This window comes from Thunnus thynnus, chromosome 22, assembly GCF_963924715.1.
Source record: "Thunnus thynnus chromosome 22, fThuThy2.1, whole genome shotgun sequence".
NCBI classification, from domain to species: Eukaryota; Metazoa; Chordata; class Actinopteri; order Scombriformes; family Scombridae; genus Thunnus; species Thunnus thynnus.
In genome coordinates this window covers 24,625,770-24,651,820 of record NC_089538.1, presented here as the reverse complement: position 1 = coordinate 24,651,820, position 26,051 = coordinate 24,625,770, and the positions used below count along the sequence as shown (strand labels likewise).

At 38.4% G+C, this 26,051-nt stretch overlaps 2 protein-coding genes across 6 annotated transcripts in view; both read right to left on the bottom strand.

Moving 5' to 3' along the window:
- The window catches only part of rbm46 (RNA binding motif protein 46), a 23,348-nt gene extending 7,677 nt beyond the window's left edge, over nt 1-15,671 (bottom strand). For 2 of the 4 annotated variants that reach the window (XM_067579773.1, XM_067579776.1), the window contains exons 1-7: nt 15,472-15,586; nt 14,018-14,200; nt 11,494-11,674; nt 10,751-10,907; nt 10,189-10,318; nt 7,961-8,058; nt 6,297-6,717 (exon numbers count right to left, since the gene is read on the bottom strand). In XM_067579773.1, the coding sequence (XP_067435874.1) occupies nt 6,297-6,717; nt 7,961-8,058; nt 10,189-10,318; nt 10,751-10,907; nt 11,494-11,674; nt 14,018-14,200; nt 15,472-15,490 (1,189 nt within the window). In that variant the 5' untranslated portion in view covers nt 15,491-15,586. The other 2 variants (XM_067579775.1, XM_067579774.1) reach the window with 2 other exon arrangements.
- A 569-nt stretch (nt 15,672-16,240) lies between these two features.
- lratb.2 (lecithin retinol acyltransferase b, tandem duplicate 2) lies at nt 16,241-24,378 on the bottom strand. 2 transcript variants are annotated; one of them, XM_067579524.1, is made up of 6 exons: nt 23,536-24,378; nt 23,018-23,234; nt 22,361-22,466; nt 21,922-21,996; nt 20,138-20,290; nt 16,241-16,539 (listed from the first exon to the last, which is right to left on the bottom strand). In XM_067579524.1, exons 2-6 carry the CDS (start codon nt 23,188-23,190, stop codon nt 16,384-16,386), a joined length of 663 nt encoding a protein of 220 aa, XP_067435625.1. In that variant the 5' UTR covers nt 23,191-23,234; nt 23,536-24,378; the 3' UTR covers nt 16,241-16,383. The 2 variants fall into 2 exon arrangements, with proteins under 2 accessions (XP_067435625.1, XP_067435626.1); XM_067579525.1 differs by lacking the exon at nt 23,536-24,378 and having other exon boundaries at nt 23,018-23,464.
- Between the last annotated feature and the right edge of the window lie 1,673 nt (nt 24,379-26,051).

Here is a 26,051-nt window from a genome sequence, read left to right as displayed (position 1 = left end):
CTGTAGTCTGTTTACAGCTAGCTTGTTGTGCTACATATCACAACCTCTTGACTTTGTACTGAACTTACTTACAATTTACAATGTAGCACAAAGTCCAGAGTTTCTGATATGCAGCACAACAAGCTAGTGAAGCTTTAACCTCTTAAACTCTTAAACTAGGATGCAGACGTCCTCTAGTTGGCGCTCGCTCTCCCTTTCCTGCCTTGCTACGTCACATCCCTTCAGTATGCAGGGACGTTGTTCCGTCTAAAACGGCGGTACAGAGTTGATTTTGTCACACAAGCCGCTGTTTTCCGGCTCGCAATGATATTGATGAAGGTAATTCCCCACCGATTAAACATGCACATCATATGGTCTTTCTGGGTAAAGCAGCAGGTGAAGTGTGTCAGGTCCAGTCCAAGGCGAAGGTGATCCCGGTATTCCCTGTTTCTGGAACCTGCGCTGCTTCCTTGCGATGGCTGACTATTAGGGGGGTTTTGCAAAAAAAAGTTCTGTTGTTTCAGCACAGTTAACTGACCTGTTAAGCCCAAAAGTTCGGCTCGTGTGGTCTGACGGTTGTCAACATGCTTCTCGGCAGATTACAGCCCTGCTGACTAACGCTCCCATGCTTGCCGGCGCCTGACTTTGATCAGCCATTTAAGCTGGCAATTGATGTGAGTGAGTCGGGGGAGGGGGGGGGGGGGGGCTGCTCTGCTACAGGATGGTGCTGATGGAGGAGAACACCCAGCGTCCTACTTCTCCAAAAAGTTCAACCGTCATCAGAGCGCTTATACTCTACAACTGAAAAAGAGGTCGTTGCTATGGTTCTGGCTTTGAACCATTTTGAGGTGTGTGTCAGGTCATCGAATATTCCCGTCACGATTTACACTGATCACAAGCCTCTTGTGGTTTTTGCAGAGGAAGTGTAGTACAAAGCAGAGGTTGATGTAAAACATATCCGTGGAAGGGAAAGTGTTGTGGCAGATGATGTGTTGTGGTGTTTGTAATTATTTTGTTGTGATAGTTTTTTTTTTTTATGTGTGATAAAAACAGATTCACTGACTCAGGGTGGGGGTGTTACATGCTCCCACTTCTTCTTCTTGTGTTTTTCTTCCTCTTCTCTCCTCTCTCAGGTGTTCCTCATCAGATGATTAATAGGTGGCCCTGCCTCATATTTCAGAGAGCAGCTCTGACTATGCAGCCTGCTGCCGTCACAGAGTTTTATTCCTTTGCTCCTTATTTTGAGTTATTTCTTTTGAGGATGGAGATCTGCTTTTGTTAGTAAAGTTTATGGTGTTTTTGATAGTTCAGGGAGGAAAGCTGTGGGTCCGACGGCCTCCAGACTCTCATAGTTCTCATTGACGTGTTACATTGTAAATTGTAAGTAAGTTCAGTACAAAGTCAAGAGGTTGTGATATGTAGCGAAACTGTAAACAGACTACAGTACTGTACACAGAACTACTCTCCAGAGACTGAAAACATGATGCTGTTATTAGTCTTTGGAGCCGTTTCTAAACAAACTAACGTGACCAAACTCTTCATGATGAAGGAACATGTGACCCAGTGCAGCGGTGACAAGAACAACAATGGAGGAATAAGATACATCAGGCTTTGATACACATACAATACTTGTTAGTAGATCAGTTCATTGTTGGTTTGGATCCAAACATGAAGAAAAACACAGAAAATCAGCAGACTGATCCTTTAAGTGACAGGATTTTCTCAAAGACACTAAAAAGTGTAATTCGACACAATTTTATAACATTTTAATACAATAAACAACTGATTAATCACAAAAAGCAACAAGCAGATACATGAATAATGAACATAATGGTGAGTTTCAGCTCTATAATTACAAAAATAGACAACTGGCCCGCTGCTGCTCTCTTGAAACAACATTCATTGTAATTGAGTCTGTTCTTCAAACTTTACATCTAAATTCATTAAAAAATGTCATGAAGTTGAAACTGTCCGGTTATCTCTTCATTAACAGTTCAGCAGCCAAACCTGACTCAGTTGCGCCTGATCTTCATAACTTTACGCCTCCATTACTCCCTCGTTAGATCTCTCCGTCCAGGAATATATTCACCACTTTCATTCCTCTTCTTTTACATCATGCTTTTATTTTGAAAATATCGAGAGTTTCTTCGATAGCAGCAGTTGCAGATTCAAGTCAGTGAAAAAGCTGTTTCATTGATTTAATAAGAAAGCAGTAATGTGTTGTAAGAAACATAATAAGTGCTGCATAAATTAAGGCCTCTCAGAGATGTATGAGCTGCTGTGAGTGCGTCCTTCAGACAGGATGAAGTATCGCCGACATTAGCTGACGGTAAACAAAACACTTGACCTGCTCTAATTACCGTGATACGTGAAACATATCCAGTTATGCTAATTATGTCATTAATTAAGCTGAAGAGCTTTACACTTGTCTTCAACACATTATATGAATATATAAACTTTATCTGAAAGCAATAAGCAGCTTCAACAAACTCTGGTTTTCATGATTAAATGTTAATTTATGCAGCGACGGTTTGCTTTTAGCAACAATACATCTGTCTAACTAAGTGAGGTAGCTCTTTATAATTACAGTGAATAAACGACTGCTCTTCTATATCTCACTGCAACAGAGCACCACCATAATCCCTGCTACTCTCTCTCTCGCTCTTCAATCAGCATTTCAGTGAGTTTTTTTTTTGTGCACCAGTTTCCAGCAGAAACAAGCAGTGAACACAACTCTGACATATCATCAGCTTTTAAGTTGATGTGTTGAACTTGTTTCCACGTCCAGCGGTTACGGAGCAACGTTATCATTCATATGGAGTCGAGTTTCTGTCCACCTGGTGAATGTAAGTCCAATATTCACTCTCTTTTAGCTTCTGTTTTTACTCTCTACCAACTCCTGAGGGAAATATCTGGCTCTTTAGCTGCTAAATGCTCCACTATGTTCACCAGCTAGTCTACAGCTTCACATTTCACATTACAGAATTTCCTCTCCATCTTTCTCAGCTGTTTAAATTCATTAAAGCTGAGCGGTCTTCACCACTCGTTTACTATAAACTGCAGCAGGAAACAACTTTCTAAGCGCTGACAGTTTTGACCAACTGTTGAACTCTTTCATTTATGTGTTTAACGAGAAATTTTCTGATCAAGACACGAGATTGACGCCTTTAAAGATGATCCACCGCCGTATGACACCGAAAATGACTCTTCTAATCCAGTTTGTTCCAAATCCCCCAGACTCAAATGTCATTTAATGCAAATGTACGTGTCAACATCCCTGAACGTCTCACAGTCGTCACAGAGAAACTGTGTTAACAGGGTGAGACTGCTGGTAGCAAACAGGCCAACAGCACACAATGATGAGGAGCTGCTGTATTGGCCTGAATAGAACAGCTGTTATTGTTATATATATCTTTAAAGATACTTTCACACCCGTCCTGTTGGGAAAGTTTACTGGAGATATCATTATTTAAGGAGAATCCTTGAAGCCTTTTATCTCATAAAAATGAAAAACATCCATTAAAGTAGAAAGTAACTCACCATCAGTTAGTGAGTGACAGACTGGTGTATGAGAGGATTTATACTCTTAGAAGCATCAAACTTATTTTCTCTGTAACATTTTCCAGATTGTCTCCTCGTCATGTGTGACAGCAGTGATTGTTACTCTGCTGTTTGACAGATGATTCAGTTGTTTCTGTGTTTCCGCGGTAAATGTGTTGTTTCCACTCGTCATGAATTTATTTCCTCTGCGGCAGAAAAACACGTTTCACGAGCCTTCAGAAACTCCTGCAGGTTCATCTGAGTGAGGCCGTATTCACACGGTGTTCAGCTGCAGGGTTGAGCGGAGGTGTGTGTGTGAGGGGGGGGGGTTGTGAGTGTGTTTATTTGTGCTCTAGAACTTAATCACTGTTAAACAATCAGACAATACTCACTCACTACACTCTGCCCTCTTCCTTAAAGGAGAAACGCTACCAAGAGTTTCCCCGGCAACGACACAGAGGTTGACAAACGGTTCAGATCAGCGCTGCACTGAATTAATATTTGTTGTTATTTTTGGCATTAAAAAAGAGATTTTTTTGGCCGGGTGGGGGTCTTCATTGGTCTGTACAATTATAAAGGAAACACTTATGAAGTATATCTCATCTCATCTTATCCTTGGTGTCCATTATGTTCAGATCTGAATTTTATATCTTATATTTTAGCGTCTGAATTCGATTTGACTTGAATTTTTAGATCTGAATTGCCTTTATTGAAATACAGCAACTAGAATATAGCTTTTGAATATTACACCCATGAATTTTCTATCTGAATTTAAGAACCCTAAAATAAATACAGACAGGAAATAATGTTGTTTTTTTTTTATAACATCTGAGGTTTAAATCATTTTTTTGTTACGGTTACAGCGCTTGTTTGAATGGCTTCACTAGTTTGTGCGGTAAGAAAAAAACCGCAGCAGCTCTACTTCTACCTCGAAATTTGTATATCCACAGTCTTGTACCTCGACTTTTTACTAAAGAACTAGACGTTTTCTAACACAGTTGTTCATCTTTTATACTAATGATTCAACCAGGAGAGTTTCATGTTGGTCCAAGCTGTAGAAGAGCTCAAACTGTGAGTCATGTGACGCCGTCTATGGGGAATATCTCCTCCTGCTTCACAACTCTATTAGGGCTAAATGCTAAGTTGTTAGCATGTTGGCAGAAGCTGAGGGGTCTGTTTTGTAATGTAAAGGTTGTCCAAATGAATGTTGACAGTCTGTTTATTAAAGTCGTTATTGTGGTAAGTGATTCGTGTATAATTGGACGCCACCTTTCTCTAGCTTTCACGTTCTTTCTTCTAGTCCTGATCTCTCTCCATCTCCTCCTCCTCCTCCTCCTCCTCTGAATCTCTTCCTCACATCTCTTCCTCTCTTCTGTCTCTGACTCCCAAAGTGAAACTTTAATTCGTCTCCCTCTTATCTGTCCCTCCGCAAATCATCTCTCCACATCCTCCTCTGTCTCTCTGTAGTAGTATAAGTAGCATCTGACTGCTACAAACGTCTCTCCTCTCATAAATATTTCACAGTCCATTTGTGGGAGAGTTACCTCTGAAACTTTTCTAATTTTCAGAAATGTCTGCGGGCGTCAGGAAATTGGAGTTTTGCTTCATTGCCAGATTATTATCATGGCCATATCAATATACCATTAAGACTTGATGAATGTGGTTTGTAATGGATGAGACAAAGTCCAAACTTACTAAAAAATTTGAGGATAATGACCAAGATCATAGAGAAGATAATAACACATATTGTAGAAAGATTTTACCGGCAGACAGAGAGACATGCATTATGAAACAAAAGGTTTCCACTCTCCTGTTAAATACGTTTGGACAGTTTCTACTCAGGCAGATAATGTCTTGCTTTGAGAGAGAACTGGACGACATATCAGTAGACGCTATCATCATGTAAGACTAGATGTCATTTAGGATGTTTCTCATCATGAAATATATAGTTATATATAGTTTCTTGGTCTTGAATTAGAGCATTTTTTGACTGTCCATGTTGTCATTACATCTTTATAACTAATAACTGTTTCTCAAGCTTGTCTGCTGTGTAAAGATCTTCCACAATAACAACAACTGTCAACACATGGTGAGATATTTGGTGCAAAATATAGAAAAATGGAGCAAAGAATTCATTTGACTATATGAAAGGATCTGAGCTCCAGGCTGCATATAAAGACCATCGCTTGTCTTTAATATTCACTTCCACTCTGAGAAAACTAAACCTGAACCAAAGTTTTTTTAGTTGCAGTGAATCAGCGTTAAATGTGGAGGAAATGAAACAGATTCACGTTAGTGTCCTGATCCGTAAGTGTGAAATGTGGTTACACGACTACACGACAGGGTGCGCTTGATTTGATGCACCACAGAGAAATGTCAACCGTTATTCATCTGGTGGTCGCAGTTATTAACACATGAAGATGTTTCAGGACGTTATGTGCAGTTCTGACCTTTTATAAACCTGAGAATTAATTAGTGCTGCAGTGATTATGTGTTTCCTTTATTATTATTATTGTTATTATTATTTAATTGCTTGGCCTGTAAAATGTCTGAAACTTCCCAGAGCTCAAGGTGAAAGTGGTTTGTTCAGTTTAATTTATTACAGAAAAAAGTGTTGAATATTAAACAGATACGATTATGAAATAAAGTATGATAAGTCTCATTAGTCTGTTTAATTAAGATTGAACAGTTTGGGGTCTCAGAGATGTTTGAACTGCTGATAAGTGATGATTAATCTATCAGATGTTATCAGTTGACATATTAAAGCTGCTCCTCACCTGCTGCTGCTGAGTAGAAGGGGTTTCCCAGGCGAGGCGGCAGGGACACGGGTCTGAGAGGGGAACATCCGTCTCCGGCTCCTCCCATCATCCCTCCGTCGTTCCTGTGCAGGACGAACGTCCCGTTGCCCGCCGCCGTTCCTGCGGCGCCGTTCCCCAGGTATCCCCTGCTGTTGTACCTCCTCCCCGCCATGCTCACGTCTTTGATCCCCGCCGGTTTGGCCAGCGTCACCTCCACCGCGGCCCCGTCGATCTGGGCGCCGTTCATGAGGCTCAGCGCAGTGACGGCGTCGTCGCGGCAGCGGTAGTGGATGAAGGCGTAGTCGGTGAGCTTCTTGACTCGTTCTACTGATCCTGGTTTGAAGCAGGAGAACTCCTGACGGAGAGTTTCCTCTGTGGTGCTCAGCATGAGGTTACGCACCTGCAGCACCACCAAAACAAACAAACATTCACATTATTATCACTATAAAACCCTGTAAAACCTTCAGCTTCATCCTCAGCTCAACACACCTGGAAGGCACCAAGTGGATGATCTGAGTTTTGACTCCTTGTGGAGTTAAATTCACTTCCTGATCCCTCAACTTGAATATAAATATATATTTAAACCTTAATTAACCAGGATGTTCTCTGGACACCTACATTCAGACCAAAGACCAGTGTGTTTCCAGGTGTTCTCTGTGTTAAAAACTAGTATAAAACCTTTTGATGATGTCACTGATGATGTCACTTGAGTCAGCGTCGGCTGAAGGTGACTACAAGTTTGTGTGGAGTAAGAAGAAAAGTTAGCAGTAGTTAGTGTAGCTCCTCATCTCTGCTGGACGCTAGCAGCTCCAGGCTACATTAGCCTCTATTAGCATAATACGCCCCCAATATCCAGATGCATTGTGGGTAATATAGGCGTAACGTAGTTTTAAACTGTCTATCGTGAGTCTGACGATGTCATTACTTTTTAAGTCACTGAACATCTATAAAAACACACAAACTACTTCATTAAATGCATAAAAACTCCCATCCTTCTAATGAACTTATCATCTAACACAAATATTAATATATTATTATTATAATATTAACCTGCTATATTACACTCCAGACTCTCAGTAACCTTCCTCACAGCGTCTTCAATCAGATGTGTTGTCTTTGTGTCAATCAGCAAACACACACAGAGACCAGCGAGGGCTTTATTTACTCGTGGGCCTCCTGTGCCCCTCTTCCTCACAGCGCTGCTGGCTGCTTTTAGGTTTAGTGTTTGTTGCCCTCAGATCACATGTGAGTAGTTGAGAGTAGAGAAGCCTCAGCAGCAGTAATTGATCCCCCGGAGAGAGTAAAGCTCCTGTGTGTTTCCTCCCTGCTGCTCTGCTCTGCTCTGCTCTCTCTCTCACCTTTGATCTGAACAGGCTTTTGTGAATATCTCAGAGGTCTCCTTCCTATAAACACTGACCTTTGGCTGCAGCGCCGCCGCTGACCTTTTTATTTAGAGTGATCCTGAATTAAAGGCTTTTCAAAGTTTTTAGAGTGCAGACTGAAGTGGTGCACCGGTTTATAGATAAACTGTCTCACTCGGCTTACAAATCCTCCTCGGACTTCGTCTTGTTATCTACGTTTCTGATCGATGGAGGTTTAACGAGGGTCGTCGACGCGGGATGAAACCTTTCAACCTCACTCACATAAAGGACTCTGACGCGCTGCATCACCTCCTCGTCCACGTCCTTCTCAGGCTCGGCCCAGTCCACCTGGATGGAGTGACCCCACAGCTGGAACGTCCCTGTTAAACAAACAGGAAGTTAGATTCAGGTTTTGTCTCCTTCCGCCTGCAAACTAGATTCATTTTAAATGATGGAGGACTAAATCCACAGTCCTCCTTCTGTGTTAAACATGTATTTAAAAGTTTATCTGAAGCTAATATGAAACTTCAGCGTCCAAATGAGTCAAATCAAGTAGATATCTTTCAACGTTACAGTCTTTTTGTTCCAAGTGAAGCTTCTTCCTCCTGGATCAGATCTCCTCAACACAGATCCATCAGACAGCGTTACAGAATCTAGTCCAGTACTTCATGTGGGTCTCGGTCAGGAACAGATTGTGTTTGTGTGGCTGCTGCATTAGTGACCTTTACTAAATAACCGTCCTGAACAGGTTATTTAGATGAAAGCTGTCGGGTGTCAGCGGCTGCCGCTGCTAGACTGGAAGTCAATAAACCTGCTGACACGAGAATGATTCAGCATCGAGTGTTTGTGTCTCCTGCTGAGAAGTCAGAAAAGCTTTTATATCTACAAAGACTCGCTTACCGTCTACATCCAACATCCCGTCTCAGCCTTTCTAACACGTTTCAACACCACACAGAACCAGCTTTAATACCTGAAACCTATTATTTATTATTATATCACATCAGATGATATCGTTAATTCAATTAATGGGGCCTGAATACAGATGAGCAACAGGAAATGAATGAATGTTTTAATTATTTCAAATACAAAGAAAAGTCACAGCTGATGTTATTGTCTACAGCAGGAAATAAACATTACTTTTTCTTGATGAAACTGAGTTTTATGCTGTTTTAAGACATTTGAAGAGCTGCAGACCAGTCAGAAGCCTCAACGCAGCAGTCAGTCAGTCAGACTGTGATTTTATATTACAGCTGCAACTAATGATTATTTTCATTATTGATTATCTTCCCAGAGTCAAAGGTTTCATCTTTAAATCTCTTCTTTTGATGGACAAACAGTCTGAAAGCCAAATACATTCAGTTTAATATCATCTGTGATAAAGAAAAACATTCAATCATCACATCTGAGAAGATAAAAGCAGCAATATTTGGAGGATATTTTATTACTTGTTTATCAAAATTAACTTTCTGGGTGATCCACTAATTAATTGATTGACTAATCATTGCAGCTCTGTATTATATTATGTAATTATATGAATCAAATATATGAATAAGGGTAGAACAGTATGAATACACAGATATAAACCAACACGTCTCTGAACCAGATGAGATAAAAGCTGAACATTATGAGTGTAATGAAGGTTTAGAGTTACAGCAGAGATGCAGCAGCTCTGTGTTCTACCTCCCTCTGCTGGACAACGACAGCAACTGACACATAAATACTGAAGATAAAAGGTTTCACACTGTGTTACTGGATCATTTCAAACACTGATAACTGAGTTTTCTGTCTGCAAACATGTGTATATGACATCTGACTGTTCCAGGAATATAAGATCCTCAGCTTCACTGATGTCATTAATAGTTTGTATTGATGTTATTATTATTTTTCTTTGCTCCTGTTCTAACTTTAACTTGGAGGATAATCGTGCTCCCAGTTTTGTTACTACAGTTTGTTTATATATTTTAAAAGTCTTGTGAATGAGCTGTTGTTGTTTATTATTACTGTCTGCAGTATAACATGATGTACAACAAGATGTAATGTGATACTGAAGACAACTGAACTTCTTCTGTGGTTTCTCTGGTGAATTATGGAGGTTTATTCATGATGCACATCAGAGATGAAGAGTAAATCACACTGAGTCTGAGGAAATGTGTGTTTTATGTGTGAGGTCTGACTGGAGGAAGGAGCTGATGCACCAGCTGGTTTGTTACACTGAAACATCTCAGAAGTTGACCTTGAAAACTGGAAAAAAATACTCTGCAGCTGATTGGATGAACCATCTGTCCGTCACCGTCTCACCTTGTGAAGCAGCCGGACTCACGAGAATCATCGCAGGACTCTGATTGGTCCAAACGATACGAGGACACAACTTAAAGCCTGATGATCTTGTGAGTCCGGCTGCGTCACAAGGTGACTGTGGAGGCTTCAGCGTGTTCAGAGCGACTCACAGACGGAGGAGGAAACAGAGAAGAAGACAAACAGCTGACAGACGGATCACCGGAGACGTTTACCAGGTATGAGCTTCCTCCTCGCCATCGCCGCGGCTTTGTGAGACTCGTACTCGACGAAGGCGAAACCTCGGTTTCTGCTCCTGTCGCTGGAGCTCGGATACACGATGACGTCCACCACGCCGTCTGTCACCTGGGAGACACACACACACACACACACACACACACACACACACACACACACAAACAGATATGCAGGTACGAGATGAGCACGGCGAGATCGTCCTAATTAGAGTAAAACAGGTAGAAAATGTCGAGTGCCTCGTTGTGGAGGCGGATAAACAGAAACATCTGCTGCTGTTGATGTAAAGACTTGATGTGTTTGATCTCTGTGAACTGAAACCACACGTCAGACTGTAAAACACAACTTTACAGATACTTCTGATCACATCTTCACTTGGCAAAAGTTCTGTCCAAATACTACCAGTCTTCTTCTTGTTCTGCAGCTCTACCAGCGTCCAGGACCTGCATGTGAGTCCAGATGTTGATCTGAGCTTCTGTTATTAATAAGTTGTTGTTGTTGTTGTGGAGACATGTGAGTGAGTGAGAGTGAGCAGTGATGCACCTTCTTCATCTCCTCCATGATCTCGTCCTTCCTCTTGTCTTTGGGGATGGAGCCGATGAAGAGGCGGCAGTTATCCAGACTCACGCACACTCCGATGAACTTCCCCGCGCGGACCTCGTAGTTGTCCAACATCTGGATGGCTCTCTGAGCTGCTTCCCTGCACCACAACCGACCAGTCAGCAACCATACTTTAACTTTAAGATGAAATAATCAGTTTAACTCCCTCGTTTTAAATACAGTTACAGTTTATTGTCTACGTCTTCAGCAGCGTCCGGTTCAGTATTTAGTTCAACAGAAACAGCAGCTGTTCATCGTTCTGTCATTGATGAAGTTTTACAGGTTTATGTTTGATATGTTTGAACAGAACAAAACATCAGCGAGCAGCAAACTGAAACAACATGTTTAATGTTATAAAAACACAATAAAGACTGAGATCTGTCTGTTCTGGGCTCCTTCATCAGATTATAGAAGAGAAATAAACATAAATAAACATTTAATACATGTTTATAACCAACTATCATGTAGTTATGAGTAGATATGAGGACATAAACAAGTGTTTATTAATGTAAAGTATTTGTCAACAATTATATTTTCCCCATGAATTACAACTGAGTTTTAATATATTGTCAACCATCATCTGCATATACAGCAACTCACCCCTGTATCAGAGTGTTAGAAACATTTATTAACTGATTATTAATGACATATATATATATATATATGTGTGTGTGTGTGTGTGTTACCTGTTGGTGTACATGACGAAGGCGTAGCCGCGGTTTTCTCCGCTGAACTCCATCATCAGTCTGAACTCGTAGATCCTTCCGGCTCTCTCGAACAGCGGCACCAGCTCGTCTTCGTACATGTCTCTGGGAATCTTCCCCACGAAGACCTCGCACCCCCGCGGAGGAGCCGGACCCTCCCAGCCTGCAGCGCGCACAGACACACACACACACACACACACACACACACGCACACACACACACGCACACTCATTCAGTATTGATTAATCGATATCCGTCACACCGTCCGACGCGACGTCTACAAAAAACGTTGAGTTACTGTCAGCGTAGCTCAGAGTCGACTAACATCCAGCTGTGGAAACATTTCTGACGTTTTTATTTGACGTCGGACACAATCAGTTGAATTTATTCATGACCAACAATATAAATCTCTTACTGAACTAAATTCAGTCATTTCAATCCATTAATGCTTTTGTCTATAAAATGTCAGTGAAATTTAAAAAAATGCCTTTAACAGCTCTGCACATGAACAGCGTTTCTACTGACGGGAGACGTCAGTCCTGCGTGGTGATGTCAGCTACAGACGCTGGTTCAATGTTCATCAGTGAGTTTGTTTGTTGTCATGGTGACGTCTCATGTTCCTGCTCTTCATTATGGACGATGTTTCATTACAAATCAAACACAATGATCTTGTGTTTCACGTGTATTTGTCAGTCCAGTCATCCTAACAGCATTCTAACTCTGGTATGTTTTCTATCTATATACATATGATTATTACTATTATTTTATTGATCTGTATCACGTTCCTCTCTGCTGTCTTCTTGTGCTGATGTAAAGATAAACTTCCCTCCTGGATCAATAAAGTTCAATCTGATGTTAAATGTCCACAAACTGACTGAAACCACAAGTTCAACCAACCAATCAGCAAACGGCTCAATAACTTTACCTTCAGATACTGTAATTACACAAGACGTTATCATTATTATTATTATAATGCAGTAATGTATAAAAATAATAACTGTTAAATGTTGTATTATTGACAGACTTCAGTTATCAGTGAGCTGATATTCTGAACGTCTCAGACAGAATTTTTTTCAGTTTTTATATAAATTTTCCTTTTTATGTTTTTAATTTCACAGCCAAACTGAAGATAAATAAACACATTTTCTTCTGTTTCTTCACTGTTTGTCAGGTTTTGACGACTAATTGAACATTTTTAATGTTTATGTAATAATTATGTTCACGTCTGCGGGGTTTTTATGCAATCATAGAGGAACATGATATTCAGGTTATTGATTTCCCAGCGGGCCACTTTAATCAGACGTTCATCGGTCGGCGGGATGGAAATTAGACGAGTGTGTCGACGCTGCTCGTCTCATCATGTGTTCGTGTCCGCAGACTGAACGTTCTCCTCACGTTCTCTGTGTGTTTGTATTGGTTGATATTAATGAGTCTTCTGGATGTCAGCAGGTTTCTTATTCAGGTTTTTTTCTTCCAGCAGCCAGCTGGTTGTCACTAATGTTACATATTTATTATATTTATTTTCCATCCTTCTAACAGATGTGATATTGATGCTGAAACTCTTCTCTACATATATTACTGATGTTCAACACACCTGACCTTCCACTATGACCAGTTACAGTCCAGTTCACACTGACCTCCAGTAACTGCCTGTATAGACTCATCAGGTTTCCACACAGTCAGGACAAATAAAACCTGTGAGTCCTGATCATAGTTCAGTTAATAAATTCCTCTCCTGCACGTCGTCTGTCAGCCGTAGAGTTGATTAATATGATGATTATTTTCCCAATTAATTCAATAATAGTTGTTTGGTGTGTAAAATGTCAGAAAATGATGAAAAAAACCCTCAAAGATATTCAGTTTACTGGTGTAAAGAGGTAAAAAACACAGAAAATATTCACATTTAAGAAGCTGAAACCAGAGAATTTTTTACTTTTTTCCATGAAAAAATGACTATTAATCAATTACCAAAATAGTTGCAGAATAATGTAACAGTTGGTGATTAATTGATGAATCGTTGCAGCTCTGGTGTACCATGATGCAGCTCAATAAAAAGCAGCGATTCGACTGACGTGATGTGAGTCGACTCAACAGAAACATCAACATCAAAATAACTGAGCAGCTGATCACCTGAAACAACAACTCTAACGATCAATTCACTGATGAAAACATCATTAAAACCCTGATCATTTACTACTGACACATGTAGAAAGTGAATAAGTGTGGTCAACATTTCTACCTTAATTCTGGCAGTTAATCAATTAGTTAAATGAACTGCCAACTACTATGATAATCTATTAATTGTTTCGAGTCATTTTTTTTAGGAAAAAATGTCCAAATTCTCTGATTCCAGCATCTCAAATGTGAATATTTTCTGGTTTCTTCAGTCCTTTATGACAGTAAACTGACTATCTTTGAGTTGTGGATAAAACAAAACATTTGAGGACGACATGTTGGGCGTTTACTGGTGTACTTCCTGTATCATGACCTTCACACTCACTCTTACCTGGCGGCGGTCCTCCGTACTTCCTCTGTCCGTTCTCCTGCACCATGTTGTATCCCGTCTTCTCCATCAGAGCCAGCAGAGCCATCTCTTTAGCGCAGGACGCCTTGAACTCGTCCTCGCCCACCAGCGGACTGACTTTACCCGAGTCTCCATCCATGTCTCCGTCCGACTCTCTGTCACCGTCTGTCCAACGACACAACACACAACTGTGACTGTTTACACATTCAGGTCATGTGATGCTCCAGCGTCCTCCTCTGGACTACAGCTCTCTATTCAAACTATAAAAATAGAGTATTACTCACTAAGCATGGCTCTGAAGATGCACTTCACCTGCACAAAATGCTTAATAATTACCAGGAGTTCATTCTTGAAGAGCTTCCAATAATGAACTTTTACTTCAACAGGAGAGTTTTTGCTTTGACTGAGTTACTATAATTCATCCTGGTTGGATTTATAAATATCTTTCTTCACATAACTGCTCCTAAAAGATTTTCATTTCATTTCATTTCCCAATTTAAAATCCAAATGCGACGAAAAACACGAAGCAGTAAATTATCAGAGACAATATGTGACAGAAAGATGAAGAAAAGACTTTGACAAGAAGATAAAACACTTTGAAAACATCTCAAATTACTGTTTGACTCTCATAAACAACATTTAACCATATTTAGTCTCTTAAAATGACATCATGACTTCTACACAACACGCTCAACAACTGAACAACCAGAATCTGCTGTAATCAACTGTTTTCACTTCACATTTAATGTTTTAGGCATTTTTAACCTTTTTATCAGCAGAGTAACTTCATTAGCTGGCAGTATGTGTAACTTGAATTAAACTGTAGTATTTATGACTATTTATATTTTAAATAGCACAAAAGGCTCCCAAAGCCTTACATGTTGAGATGTTTCCTTCAAATAATCCAATCTGAAATGTAGCATGTTGTTAGCTAACATTAGCTGGTTAATTATTTTTAGTGTTTTTCATATTCAGTTTTTTAAATATGTTTCATGCTAACAATGCACAAAGATTAATCCATTATCAAAACACTCAGTTTAATATTTAACCTTCTTGAATAAAATTTCAGCTATTGAAAACGAAGTTAAAAAGACGGTAAATTACCTGTTTAGCTAGCTAAGCTAACATTTGCTAAGCTAACGTTTAGCTATTTGTTATTTTCTGTGGACCGTTTCAATGATCCTTAAAATCAACTGTAAACATTAATGCTAAAGAATTGCCTTCCTAACTTGTACGTCTTCACTGGATTAATGCATCCAAGCTGTAAAACGTCCACAAAATAACAAAACCTGCCGTTAAGTTAACGTTAGCTCGCCTCTCTGCCTGCGGCTCTGCGGAGATGTAACGGAAACTTTTGCTTCCCCGCAAAACTTCCAACCGTCGTTGAAGCCAACGGTTAACTGTAAACTTTAAAATGTATCCAAACCAGCACTCACCAGATCTGTCGTCCGCCATTTCCTGTCAGAATGAAACGTTTTCTTCTTTACAGGATTAAAACTTCACCCAGCAAACAGATAATTTTATCAATTAAAACCGTCATTAGAAAGAAAATCTTACCTGGTAACAACCTACGAGCGTTACCTTTTTAGTCCAATCAACTGGCAGGGATAATGATTGACATAAAGGCGAGTCCTTCTCAGCCAATCAGCACGTTTATGTGGGGCGCGGAAGGCGGGACAACATGTAAATACATTACTCCAGTGAATAAAATAAAATAAAATAAAATAAAATAAAATAAAATAAAATTAAATTAAATTAAATTAAATTAAATTAAATTAAATTAAATTAAATTAAATTTAAAAAAACGAATAAATAAATGTAATAAAATTTTCTGTTTTATGTCTGTGAAGCACTTGTTAGCACTGTGAAGTGTTATATAAATAAAGGATATTATTATTATTATTATTATTATTATTATTATTATTATTATTATTATTATTATTATTATGACGACAGCAACAACAATAATAATAATAATAATAATTTGTGCATAATCTTACAATTTCATTTTTTTTCAATTAAGGAAAAAAGATAAATGAGCCAATAAGTTAATAAATTAAACTCAAACTTGATACCAAGGCAAGAAGTGATTATAAAGCTTCATCAGAGGAAAAGTTTGACAAAAGATGTTGCAGCTACACACACTACACATGCAGTTGATTGTCAAAAGTAAAAAAAATAAAATAAAATAAAACATCTCAAGAATCTCTGAAAAATACAATCTTTATTAGACTCATGTCATAATTTTACATGTTTTTTTTACAGATTATTCTCATGTGTATTTCATATTTCCATGTTGACTTGTTGAACACAGAGTTTACTGACTCTGCTGATAAACGTGTCTGTGTCTACGAGGCCATCCAGATGAGGAACGGCAGCAGGACGGCCAGCATGGCGGAGCAGGCCGTCACGGATCTGAGGTAGAGGAGCAGACAGGCCCCTAGCAACGCCGTCACCTTGGCAACACGCCGGCTCAGCAGCAGCTTCCGCACCGTCTTACAGAACTGATGGAGGAGAAGAAGAGAGGAGGAAACACATTAAACAGCTGGTGGATAAAATATAGTTAAATAATGATGAATATTGTGTTAATAAAGTTTTTATTTTCATTTTGCTCCAGACATACTCAGTACTACATGTGTTTAGACTGAATATTTAATATTCTTGTGATTTCTGTTCTGGACAGATGTTGAATCTTTTATCAAGATTAAAAATATCCAATAATCACATAAATTATTGGACATTATTCTTTGTTTTCAAGGCAGCAAATTTTTGTTTTCTCAGTAAAAGAGTTTTGTTTATTGTTATTATTAAAAAATAGACTTCAAAAAGTTAACTTTAGTACCACATTTAGATATTTAAAAAAATAAAAATGTGAGGTAAATGCACATTGTGTATTTTTGAAATTTAACTCAATTTAATTTAATCTTATTTAATTTTTTTTCACAATATTCTCTGGTAATGTTCCCATATCATTCCCATAGTTCCCATAATATTGTTTGTACATATTTTTAATGTATTTACTGTTCCAAAATAAATGACAATTAGATATGTCAAAAATAAAAAACATGTTGTTTTTTTCAGGTAAAAGCACATTAATTATTATTATTATATTTAATTTTCATAATCGTTTCTGGTTATGTCCTGTATCATCAGTTTGCTTGTACACACAGCAAAAATAAATAACAATTGAAATAAAGGAAATAAAAATCATTTAACACAGTTTAAAACAACAACCATAAATAACCACTAGATGGAGCTGTTGCATTGTTCTTTATTAACTCACATTCTCAGCCTGTGAGCTTCACTTCCTGCATTATTAATATACTGTGTGTACTGAGCAGTCAAAGGTCAAAGGTCAGAGGTAACATGAGATCAATACTTCAAAATAAAGTGATTGAAACGGAGGTAAGAAGAGACGTAACCTGCAGTGTAACACCTGGAACCTGCAAACTATCACTTATAAATATTTTAAGTCATTAATAGTTTTTGTGTATCAGTTAATTGATGAGTTGAATAATCAATGCAGCTGATGTTTGAAGTATTTTCAGACTTTCAGGAACTTTTAACTTCGTCCAGCAGCAGAGCTCCTCTTTCCTCCATCTTTTTCTTTACTTTCATTTCCTCTCTCTCCCCCTCCCTCCTCTTCCTCTTCCTCCTCCTCCTCCTCCTCCTCCTCCTCATGCTCTCCATTGGCCTGAAACCACAAACTTGTTCACTCCGTTCTTTCACAATTACCCTCCGTCACGCTTTTAATCACACGCTGCAATCAAAAGGCTGCGATGAGACAACCATCTGCAGCTGAAAACAATACGGCAGAAACAATGGAGCTTTTATTGACGGCCTGTTGCTGCAACACGGAGGATTAACCCAATTAAAGAGGGGTCTGATCTGTGATCAGCAGTAATCTGTGGCAGGAAATAAACTCCTCGCAGCTAAAGGTCAGCTGTGCTGCTGGAGCCAGTTTGTAGAAACCAGAACATGTGAAACAAACACATTAAATCAGAGTATATGTACAGTGTGCAGTATATTCCAGCGTTTGTTCCTGTTACCAACGTCACCCAGAGAACCTGGATTTGATGGTAAAAAAGGGTTAAATTTGGTTTAAAAGTGATGTAAAGATAACAGAAGTTCACACTGACATACAGTCAGTGAACGCTGCTGAACAGACGTCTAGAAAATGTAACTTTGAATCATTAAATCATTTAATCAAAGCACATTTATTACTGTAAAACTGCAGATTAGCTTGTTTGGGCGCAAAAATGAGCTACTGGCCCCCATTAAACCCCCCATCACCCCCCCACTCTGTGTATTGTGAACATTATTCCTGCAACTAACGTTTCGTTTCATCATTGATTAATCTGGTGATTATTTTCTCAATCAGTAGATTAGTCGTTCAGTCTGTGAAATGTTTTTTAAAAAGTGAAAACGTGTCATTCACTCGTCCTCAGAGGCCTCGGTGACGTCTTCGGTTTGCTCGTTATGTTCAACCGGCAGTTTAAAATGTTCAGATGTTCAATTAACTGTCAGGTATGAAAAGTAAAAACAGCAAATCTTCACTTTTGAGAAACTGGAACTATAATTTTTTTGGCATTTTTGCTTTAAAAATGATTGACGCAGTTAATCGATTATCAAAATAGACGCTGATTAATTGTCTGACGATCGACTGATCATTGCAGGAATATGCACCTTATAAAAAAAATCAGGCAAAGACTCTTCTGACTCCAACAATTACTGCACTTTATGCATCACTTAAAGATATTTTGACATCATTTTTGACGATCTGTTATTCTTTTGGTTCGTCTACTTTAACCCATAAGGTGTCATCAACCCTTTCAATGTTCTGGAAAGTTCCTTATAACAGCTTTATTTTAACTCATGAAGTCCCTAAAGTGACATCTACTGAACATCCTGCTGCAGTCATGTGACAATGTGTGAATCTGTGTACCGATGACATCACTTCCAAAATGGCGGTGTCAGCAAATGTGACAGAAATAGCTAATTTTAAAAAGCTGTTTTTTTGTCACTAAAGGAAGGTTGCAACCCATTTAATAAGACGTCCTGTATTACATTTAACCTGTTCTGACCACATTTCTTGAACAAATTGATATAAAACAAGTTATGACATATACGTTACATTACAGATCTTTGACACTGAAGGAAGAATTTCAAAATAAAATTCAGAAATGTGTTCCTTGTGGTTCATTTGATCTGTTTTATATTCCCTATAATTTTCCTTTAAGGAGAAATGGGTTCTTATGGGTTAAGTAGTTAAACTTCAACTGACACTTTTAAACTCATTTCAGAACTTTCACTTCAACCAACTAAAGCAGCTGTAACTGATATTTCTATAACTCAGCTGTCAGTGTGTTTGTGTCGGTCGTAGTGATGAACCTACTCTGCAGCTTCTCTTATAGCTTTATAGCTAAAGAGCTGGTTTCAACTACTTTATATACAGTTAGCTAGTTTAGTCCAGTGGTTCCCAACCTAGGGGTCGGGCCCCTCCAAAGGGTCAGCAGATAAATCTGAGGGGTGGTGAGATGATTAATGGGAGAGGAAAGAAGAAAAAACAAAGTTCTGATACACAAATCTGTTTTCAGTTTTTGGACTTTTTCTCTAATCTTTGATTTTTGCTGAAATATTGGATCATTTGAACATTTATTGAAATGAAAGCATGTGAGAAGTTTAGAGGGAAAAATCACTATTTGGTGGAGCTGTTAACAACTCATAGACATGTGAAATGTGACCCCGACTACACACTGCTTTATGTAAGACGTCAAAAGACAAAAAGGTTGGAAACCACTGGTTTCATCTTTAACAATGTGTTGTATTTTAAAAGCTTGTTATATTATCCATTGTGTCAAATCTTCATCTGAAAAGTAACTAAAGCTGTCAAATAAATGTAGTGGAGTAGAAAGTACAATATTTCCCTCTGAAATGTAGAAAGTAGCATCACATGGAAATACTCAAGTAAAGTATAGAAGTACAGTACTTGAGTAAATGTACCATCTTTAGTTTCAGATGATTCAACCTGACTGATTCACAGTATGAGGATTATATTATAACAGTTGTGAATCTGGTTTAGTGTCTGTTGTCGAGCGTCACCTGGAACGTCTGGAAGCTCATGACGGTTCCGTATCGACAGTACATGACGAAGTGTTCACAGTTGTACCACAGCAGGCTGTAGGCCACGTCGCCCTGCAGCTTCTCTGCCCTCATGGCCACCTCCTCCCCCTGCAGCGCCGGCCGGCTGCACACCTGGACGGATGACAACCACAGGTGAGGTGTCAGGAAACCAGAGGACACATTGAATCCAAAGATTTCACCGTTGACGGTCTGATAAACAGCCACTAACTCTACTGCTAACACCATCAGCCTGTATCTACAGTATCTCTGCTGCCACATTCTGTCAGTAACTTTTCTATATTAACGTTTATTCAGATGAACGTTAGTGTCCAATTCATCAGAATCTCAGACACAACAGCAGTTCTTAAATCCATCACTGCGTTTGTGTGTTAAGCCTTCGCTAAGTTCTTAGTAACTACTAGTTTCAAACAGATTTACTAAATCAGGTAGCGCCATTAAAGCTTAAAGGACCAGTCTGTAGAATTTAGCGGCATCTAGCAGAACAGACTCGGCAGAAATGGAGGATAATATTCATAAGTATGTTTTAATTAGTGTATAATCACCTGAAAATAAGAATTATTGTGTTTTAGTTACCTTAGAATGAGCCCTTAATATCTACACAGGGAGCAGGTCCTCTTCCATAGAGGCCGCCATGTTTCTACAGTAGCCCAGAACGGACAAACCAAACACTGGCTCTAGAGAGGGCCTTTTGCATTTTTTGAAAGTTTCGTGGCCACCGTAGGTTCCCCCGTCACCAAATCCTACACACTGGTCCTTTAAGAAATGTTTTATCCATTGACTGTATATAAATATGGACGACACGTCTCCACCTCCTGTCACTATGCAAAAGTGAAATATCTCCTTTTCAGGAGCGGCCATCTTGCTCGTGTGATGTCATTTGGAGCCAGAGTCAACAGACTCGGACAGCAGGATCACGGCCCGCGGGACACGCCCCCTCAGCCGTCCCACCGTCTAATGGCGGTTTGAGAGCAGCTGTCAATCATGACTTCACACCCTCTATTCATATTGTCAGATAATTAAAAATGATTAAACTAAAAACAAACATCAGAAGAATGGGCACATGAACAAACATCAGCGACCTAAAATGACAGAAACCATCTTTGGGAAAAATTTATTTGACGTGAACTTTGATTTTTTAGTTTGACTCATGTCCCATCTGCTAACATAGAGGGGGGCGGGACTTATGACCTATACTTCAGCCAGCCAGCAGGGGGCGATCCAGATGTTTTGGCTTCACTTTAGCAGAGCTGTCATGACGTCCATATTTATATACAGTCAACGGTCCTATCTACTGAAGTAAACACTTTAGTAATGTGTAAATTATTTGCTAGGTAACATCTGTAGCGCTGTCCAATAAGAAGCAACCAACTATGTAAACAGGAAGTGACTGTAGCATCACAAGCTGTAACATATCTTCCAAAAATAACAGTTTTAGGAGCCAAAACATAAAATAAACTTTGTGAATGTAGATTTGTCTTTGTATTCATGCAGTTTACAGTGAGATTATGCTAAGCTAACCAACGTTATTTGGTCTTTTAGTCTGAAGTTATTGTTATTATATTATATATTATATTATATTCACTCTTTACAGTCTAAACAGGTCAGATATTAGCAAGCTAACGTTAGCTTTCTCAGTTAGTAGCTGTAAATATTTACTAACAACTAGTTTGTGGTGCAGCCTGTTTGAATTTAGTGAATTATTTTTAACTTTCTTGATGAAATGTAACGAGGGTCGATGTTACCTTGTCCATGGTGTTAATGAATATCTCTGATCCATAAGCAAAGTCTTCCACTGAGTCCACCCTCACACTGCCACACTGAGGACAGAAGATCCAGAGGTTAGATCACCTTTATACTTGATACTATTCTGTAAAAACCTGTAAAAATAACATGATTACATTGTTGGATGTGTTGGATGTGTCTCAGGGCACAGTATCCTGGTTTATACTGGAGTTCTCCGGCTAGTATGTGAAGGTTTCTGAAACCAGGACCATAACCAGGACTCTGGTGCACATGTAGACACCTGGATACTGTTAGAATCATGTATAAACAGGTTTCTCATGTTCAGTGTAAATACCAAATCCAGGATTAGACTCAAAACCAGGATACTCTCGTCCACTTACAGGTTCTTGCTATTCTACCGGAGTACAGCGGGTCTTTTATCCCACCATGCTTTGGTACCTTTGCCAGAACTCCCAGTATGAGCCTGCTGTTGGTGACCATTTGTTTGATTTGAAACTGGTCACTGGAGATGACGGGCATGATGTCTGGGATGAAGTGAGCTACTCTGGAGAGAAGGACAGGAAGGAAAGAGGTGAAAGCAGGAGAAAGGAGAGGACACAGAGGAGAGGAAAATAAAGTAAAGGAGATGAAAAAAGAAAAGAAAGAGGGAAAGGAAAGGAGAGAGGAGGCGACGAAAGGGGCAAGGAAGCAAAAGGAAAGGAGAAGTTAAAGGAGATGTAGGAGAGAAAGGAGGAAAGGAAATGAAAGGAAAGGAAGGGAAAGGAAGGAAAGGAAAGAGTTGAAGAAAGGAGAGTAAAGGACAAAAGAAAGGTAGTGAGGAAATAAAAATACATGGGTGATAGGCAAGGAAAAGAAAGAAAGAAAGAAAGAAAGAAAGGGAAGCACATGGGAGAGTGGAGAGAGACATGACATAAGTAAGAAGGAAAGGAAAGAATACAAAGGGAGATGAAAGGAAATAAGAGATAAAAGAAGAGAAAATAAGGAAAGAAAGGTTTAATCACAAACTGAATATTCTTTAGGATCAATACGTCATTCTTTATCAGCATGACTGAAGCATCATCGACCAATCAGATCGCCGTCATCCATCGGACTCACCTGCCTGATCCCAGGTAAATCCCAAAGTGTGTGAACAGAGTCCTGGGCACCTCCAGCAGGTCTCCCCTCCTGAAGATCATGTCGTATTTACTCTCTTTCTTCTTCTTCTTCTCCTCCGGATCATGTTGTGAAGCGGAGATGAAGAGCAGAGCGAGCAGCTGCAGAGGAAACATGGTGTGAAGGCGGCGGAGGAAGTGAAGGTGCTTTTATTCCTCAGCTGGGAGGGGAAGGAGAGAGGATTAGTTCAGCCTGGTCGAGGGTCACAGCTCAGTATTTAGCAGCTGAAGTTCAGGACAGAAAAGCAACATTTTTTTGAGGTTTTGCAAACAAATCTGGCCTAAAAGTACTAATCACACTTTAAATTCACATTTTCCAAGTAGCGCTGTAGCTCTGCTGCTAACAGCCAAAAAACATTATTTATAACCATTTAAATCTATTGTATTTTTATAGCAAGAAAGATTGTAAACGTCCAGCAACAAAGTCTGACAACAAGAAAGTACAAACAGAACTGAAGTCACCTGATTGATTGATTGGTTGACTTTATTGTCCACCTCAGTGGAAACTTGTCTTTAACTTCTCCTAAACAAACGCGTAGAGCAACACACCATTAAAAACAAACAAAATATACAACATAGAGTAGTACAGCAGCAGGTAGGTTATATAAATAATATCAGAGAGCAGATCTTATAAAGTAACAAGTGTTTCCTGATGCAGTTATTCTATGTTTAATGGATGTATTGAACAGGGAATAAAATACGTCTTGTATGTGTCTCAGCTGGCCCCTGGGGGCCCCGAACCGACGGCCAGACGGGAGCAGCTCATCTGTAAAGATCATGTGACCATTAGTTTCTTTACACACTGTAAATTATATTTTAAATATAATTAAATTTTAAAAATGAATGAATTAAAAATACATATAATTAAACAAACACATTTAAAAAACCACATTAAAGCTTTAATGCTGCAGGTATGGAGGATGAAAAGTGACCAAAAAAACCCAAAACAAACCAAAACAAACCAAAACAAAACAAACCAAAACAAAACAAAACAAACCAAACCAAAACAAAACAAAACAAAACAAAACAAAACAAAACAAAACAAACCAAACCAAACCAAACCAAAACAAAACAAAACAAAACAAAACAAAACAAAACAAACCAAACCAAACCAAACCAAAACAAACCAAACCAAACCAAACCAAAACAAACCAAACCAAACCAAAACAAAACAAACCAAAACAAAACAAACCAAACCAAACCAAACCAAACCAAACCAAAACAAAACAAAACAAACCAAACCAAACCAAAACAAAACAAACCAAACCAAACCAAAACAAAACAAAACAAAACAAAACAAAACAAAACAAACCAAAACAAAACAAACCAAAACAAACCAAAACAAAACAAACCAAACCAAACCAAACCAAACCAAAACAAAACAAAACAAAACAAAACAAAACAAACCAAACCAAACCAAACCAAACCAAACCAAACCAAAACAAAACAAAACAAAACAAACCAAACCAAACCAAACCAAACCAAAACAAACCAAAACAAAACAAAACAAAACAAAACAAAACAAACCAAAACAAAACAAAACAAAACAAAACAAAACAAAACAAAACAAACCAAACCAAAACAAAACAAAACAAAACAAAACAAAACAAAACAACAGTTAAAAATAAATAACACAAATAAAAAAATAAAAAAGTTAAATAACTTAGTTTAAAAATGAAATAATGAAACAAGAAGTACAGCAGGTTTAATCATAGTCACGTCATTCTATCGTTTCTACGGTTCTGTGCTGAACTAGAAGCATAAAATGCAATAAAGTCAAGTACATGATTCATCTCTCATAGGAAGGAAACAGGTTTCTACTTTTGAATAAAAAGGGAATTAAACTGCATTTTTGTGTCTCATTTTGTGCTACTTGCAGAATTGAACTGAATCACAAGTAACTCAGGATTATAATTATTAAGCAACTTTATTCAGAGCATTTCTTCATCTCACACAAGCTGGAGACTCATTCTGGTCGTCGTTTCACAACTTCAGATTTTCTTTTCTTTTGCTTTAACAGCAGCTCACACAGCAACAAACTGCTGATTCATGGGATTCATATCTGGAGGGGTACATTTACTAAAAGGTTTCATTCTTCTTGTTTTCTACATGTAAAGTGTCCTTAGGTTGTGTGAAAAGCATTTAAATTTATTATACTCATTATGAAAGTTAAACTTGAACCATAAACATCTGTTATTTTCAGATAAAATCTAATGAAACTAAATCTTTATTGTCATATATCAGCTGCACTGTACAATTAAATCATTACTTTGTGCTTCTTCCGGCCTCCGTAGATAATTAAACAAAGTTAGAATTAAATGTAAAACTATGAAAATTTAAACTATATTATGATTTGGTTTGATTGGATTTATACAGTTGCAGTTCAGAGTGAATTATCTGAGCATATCTGAATAATGTTTCATATTTATTTTACAGTCCTACTACAGACTCAGAAGCCTCAGATTATTTGAGCTCCATAGAAAAGACTTCTGAAAGTACAACAGTGTAGTTTCACCACTGAGATGATTTGTTCAGGTATAATGGCATTAAAATACGATACTTTCTTGTTATAAGAAAAACCTGTTTGTTGTAATGCAATATTTTCTCTTTACAACAAGAAAATCTTTGTTATAATGTTAGTAGTCAAAATAAGCAGAATGTTATATCAAAAACATTTTCTCATCATAATAAGACAATTTACTCAAAAAGAAAAACAATTTGTTATAATGAGATGATTATTCATGTTAAAATCAGTTTATTTTCTTGTTATTATGAGAAAAAAAAATGGTTATAATGAGAAAGGTGTTTGAAATATTAAATTATCAGACTGAAGTTCATAAGACGTGTTTGTCACAGAGAAAAGTATCTCGTCATAAGGAAATACATCTTCTCATTAAAAAAACTTTTTCTTGTTAAAACAAGAAAGGTTTCTCTTTAAAATGAAATTTTCTCGTTATATTGAGAAAAATGTGAGTCTC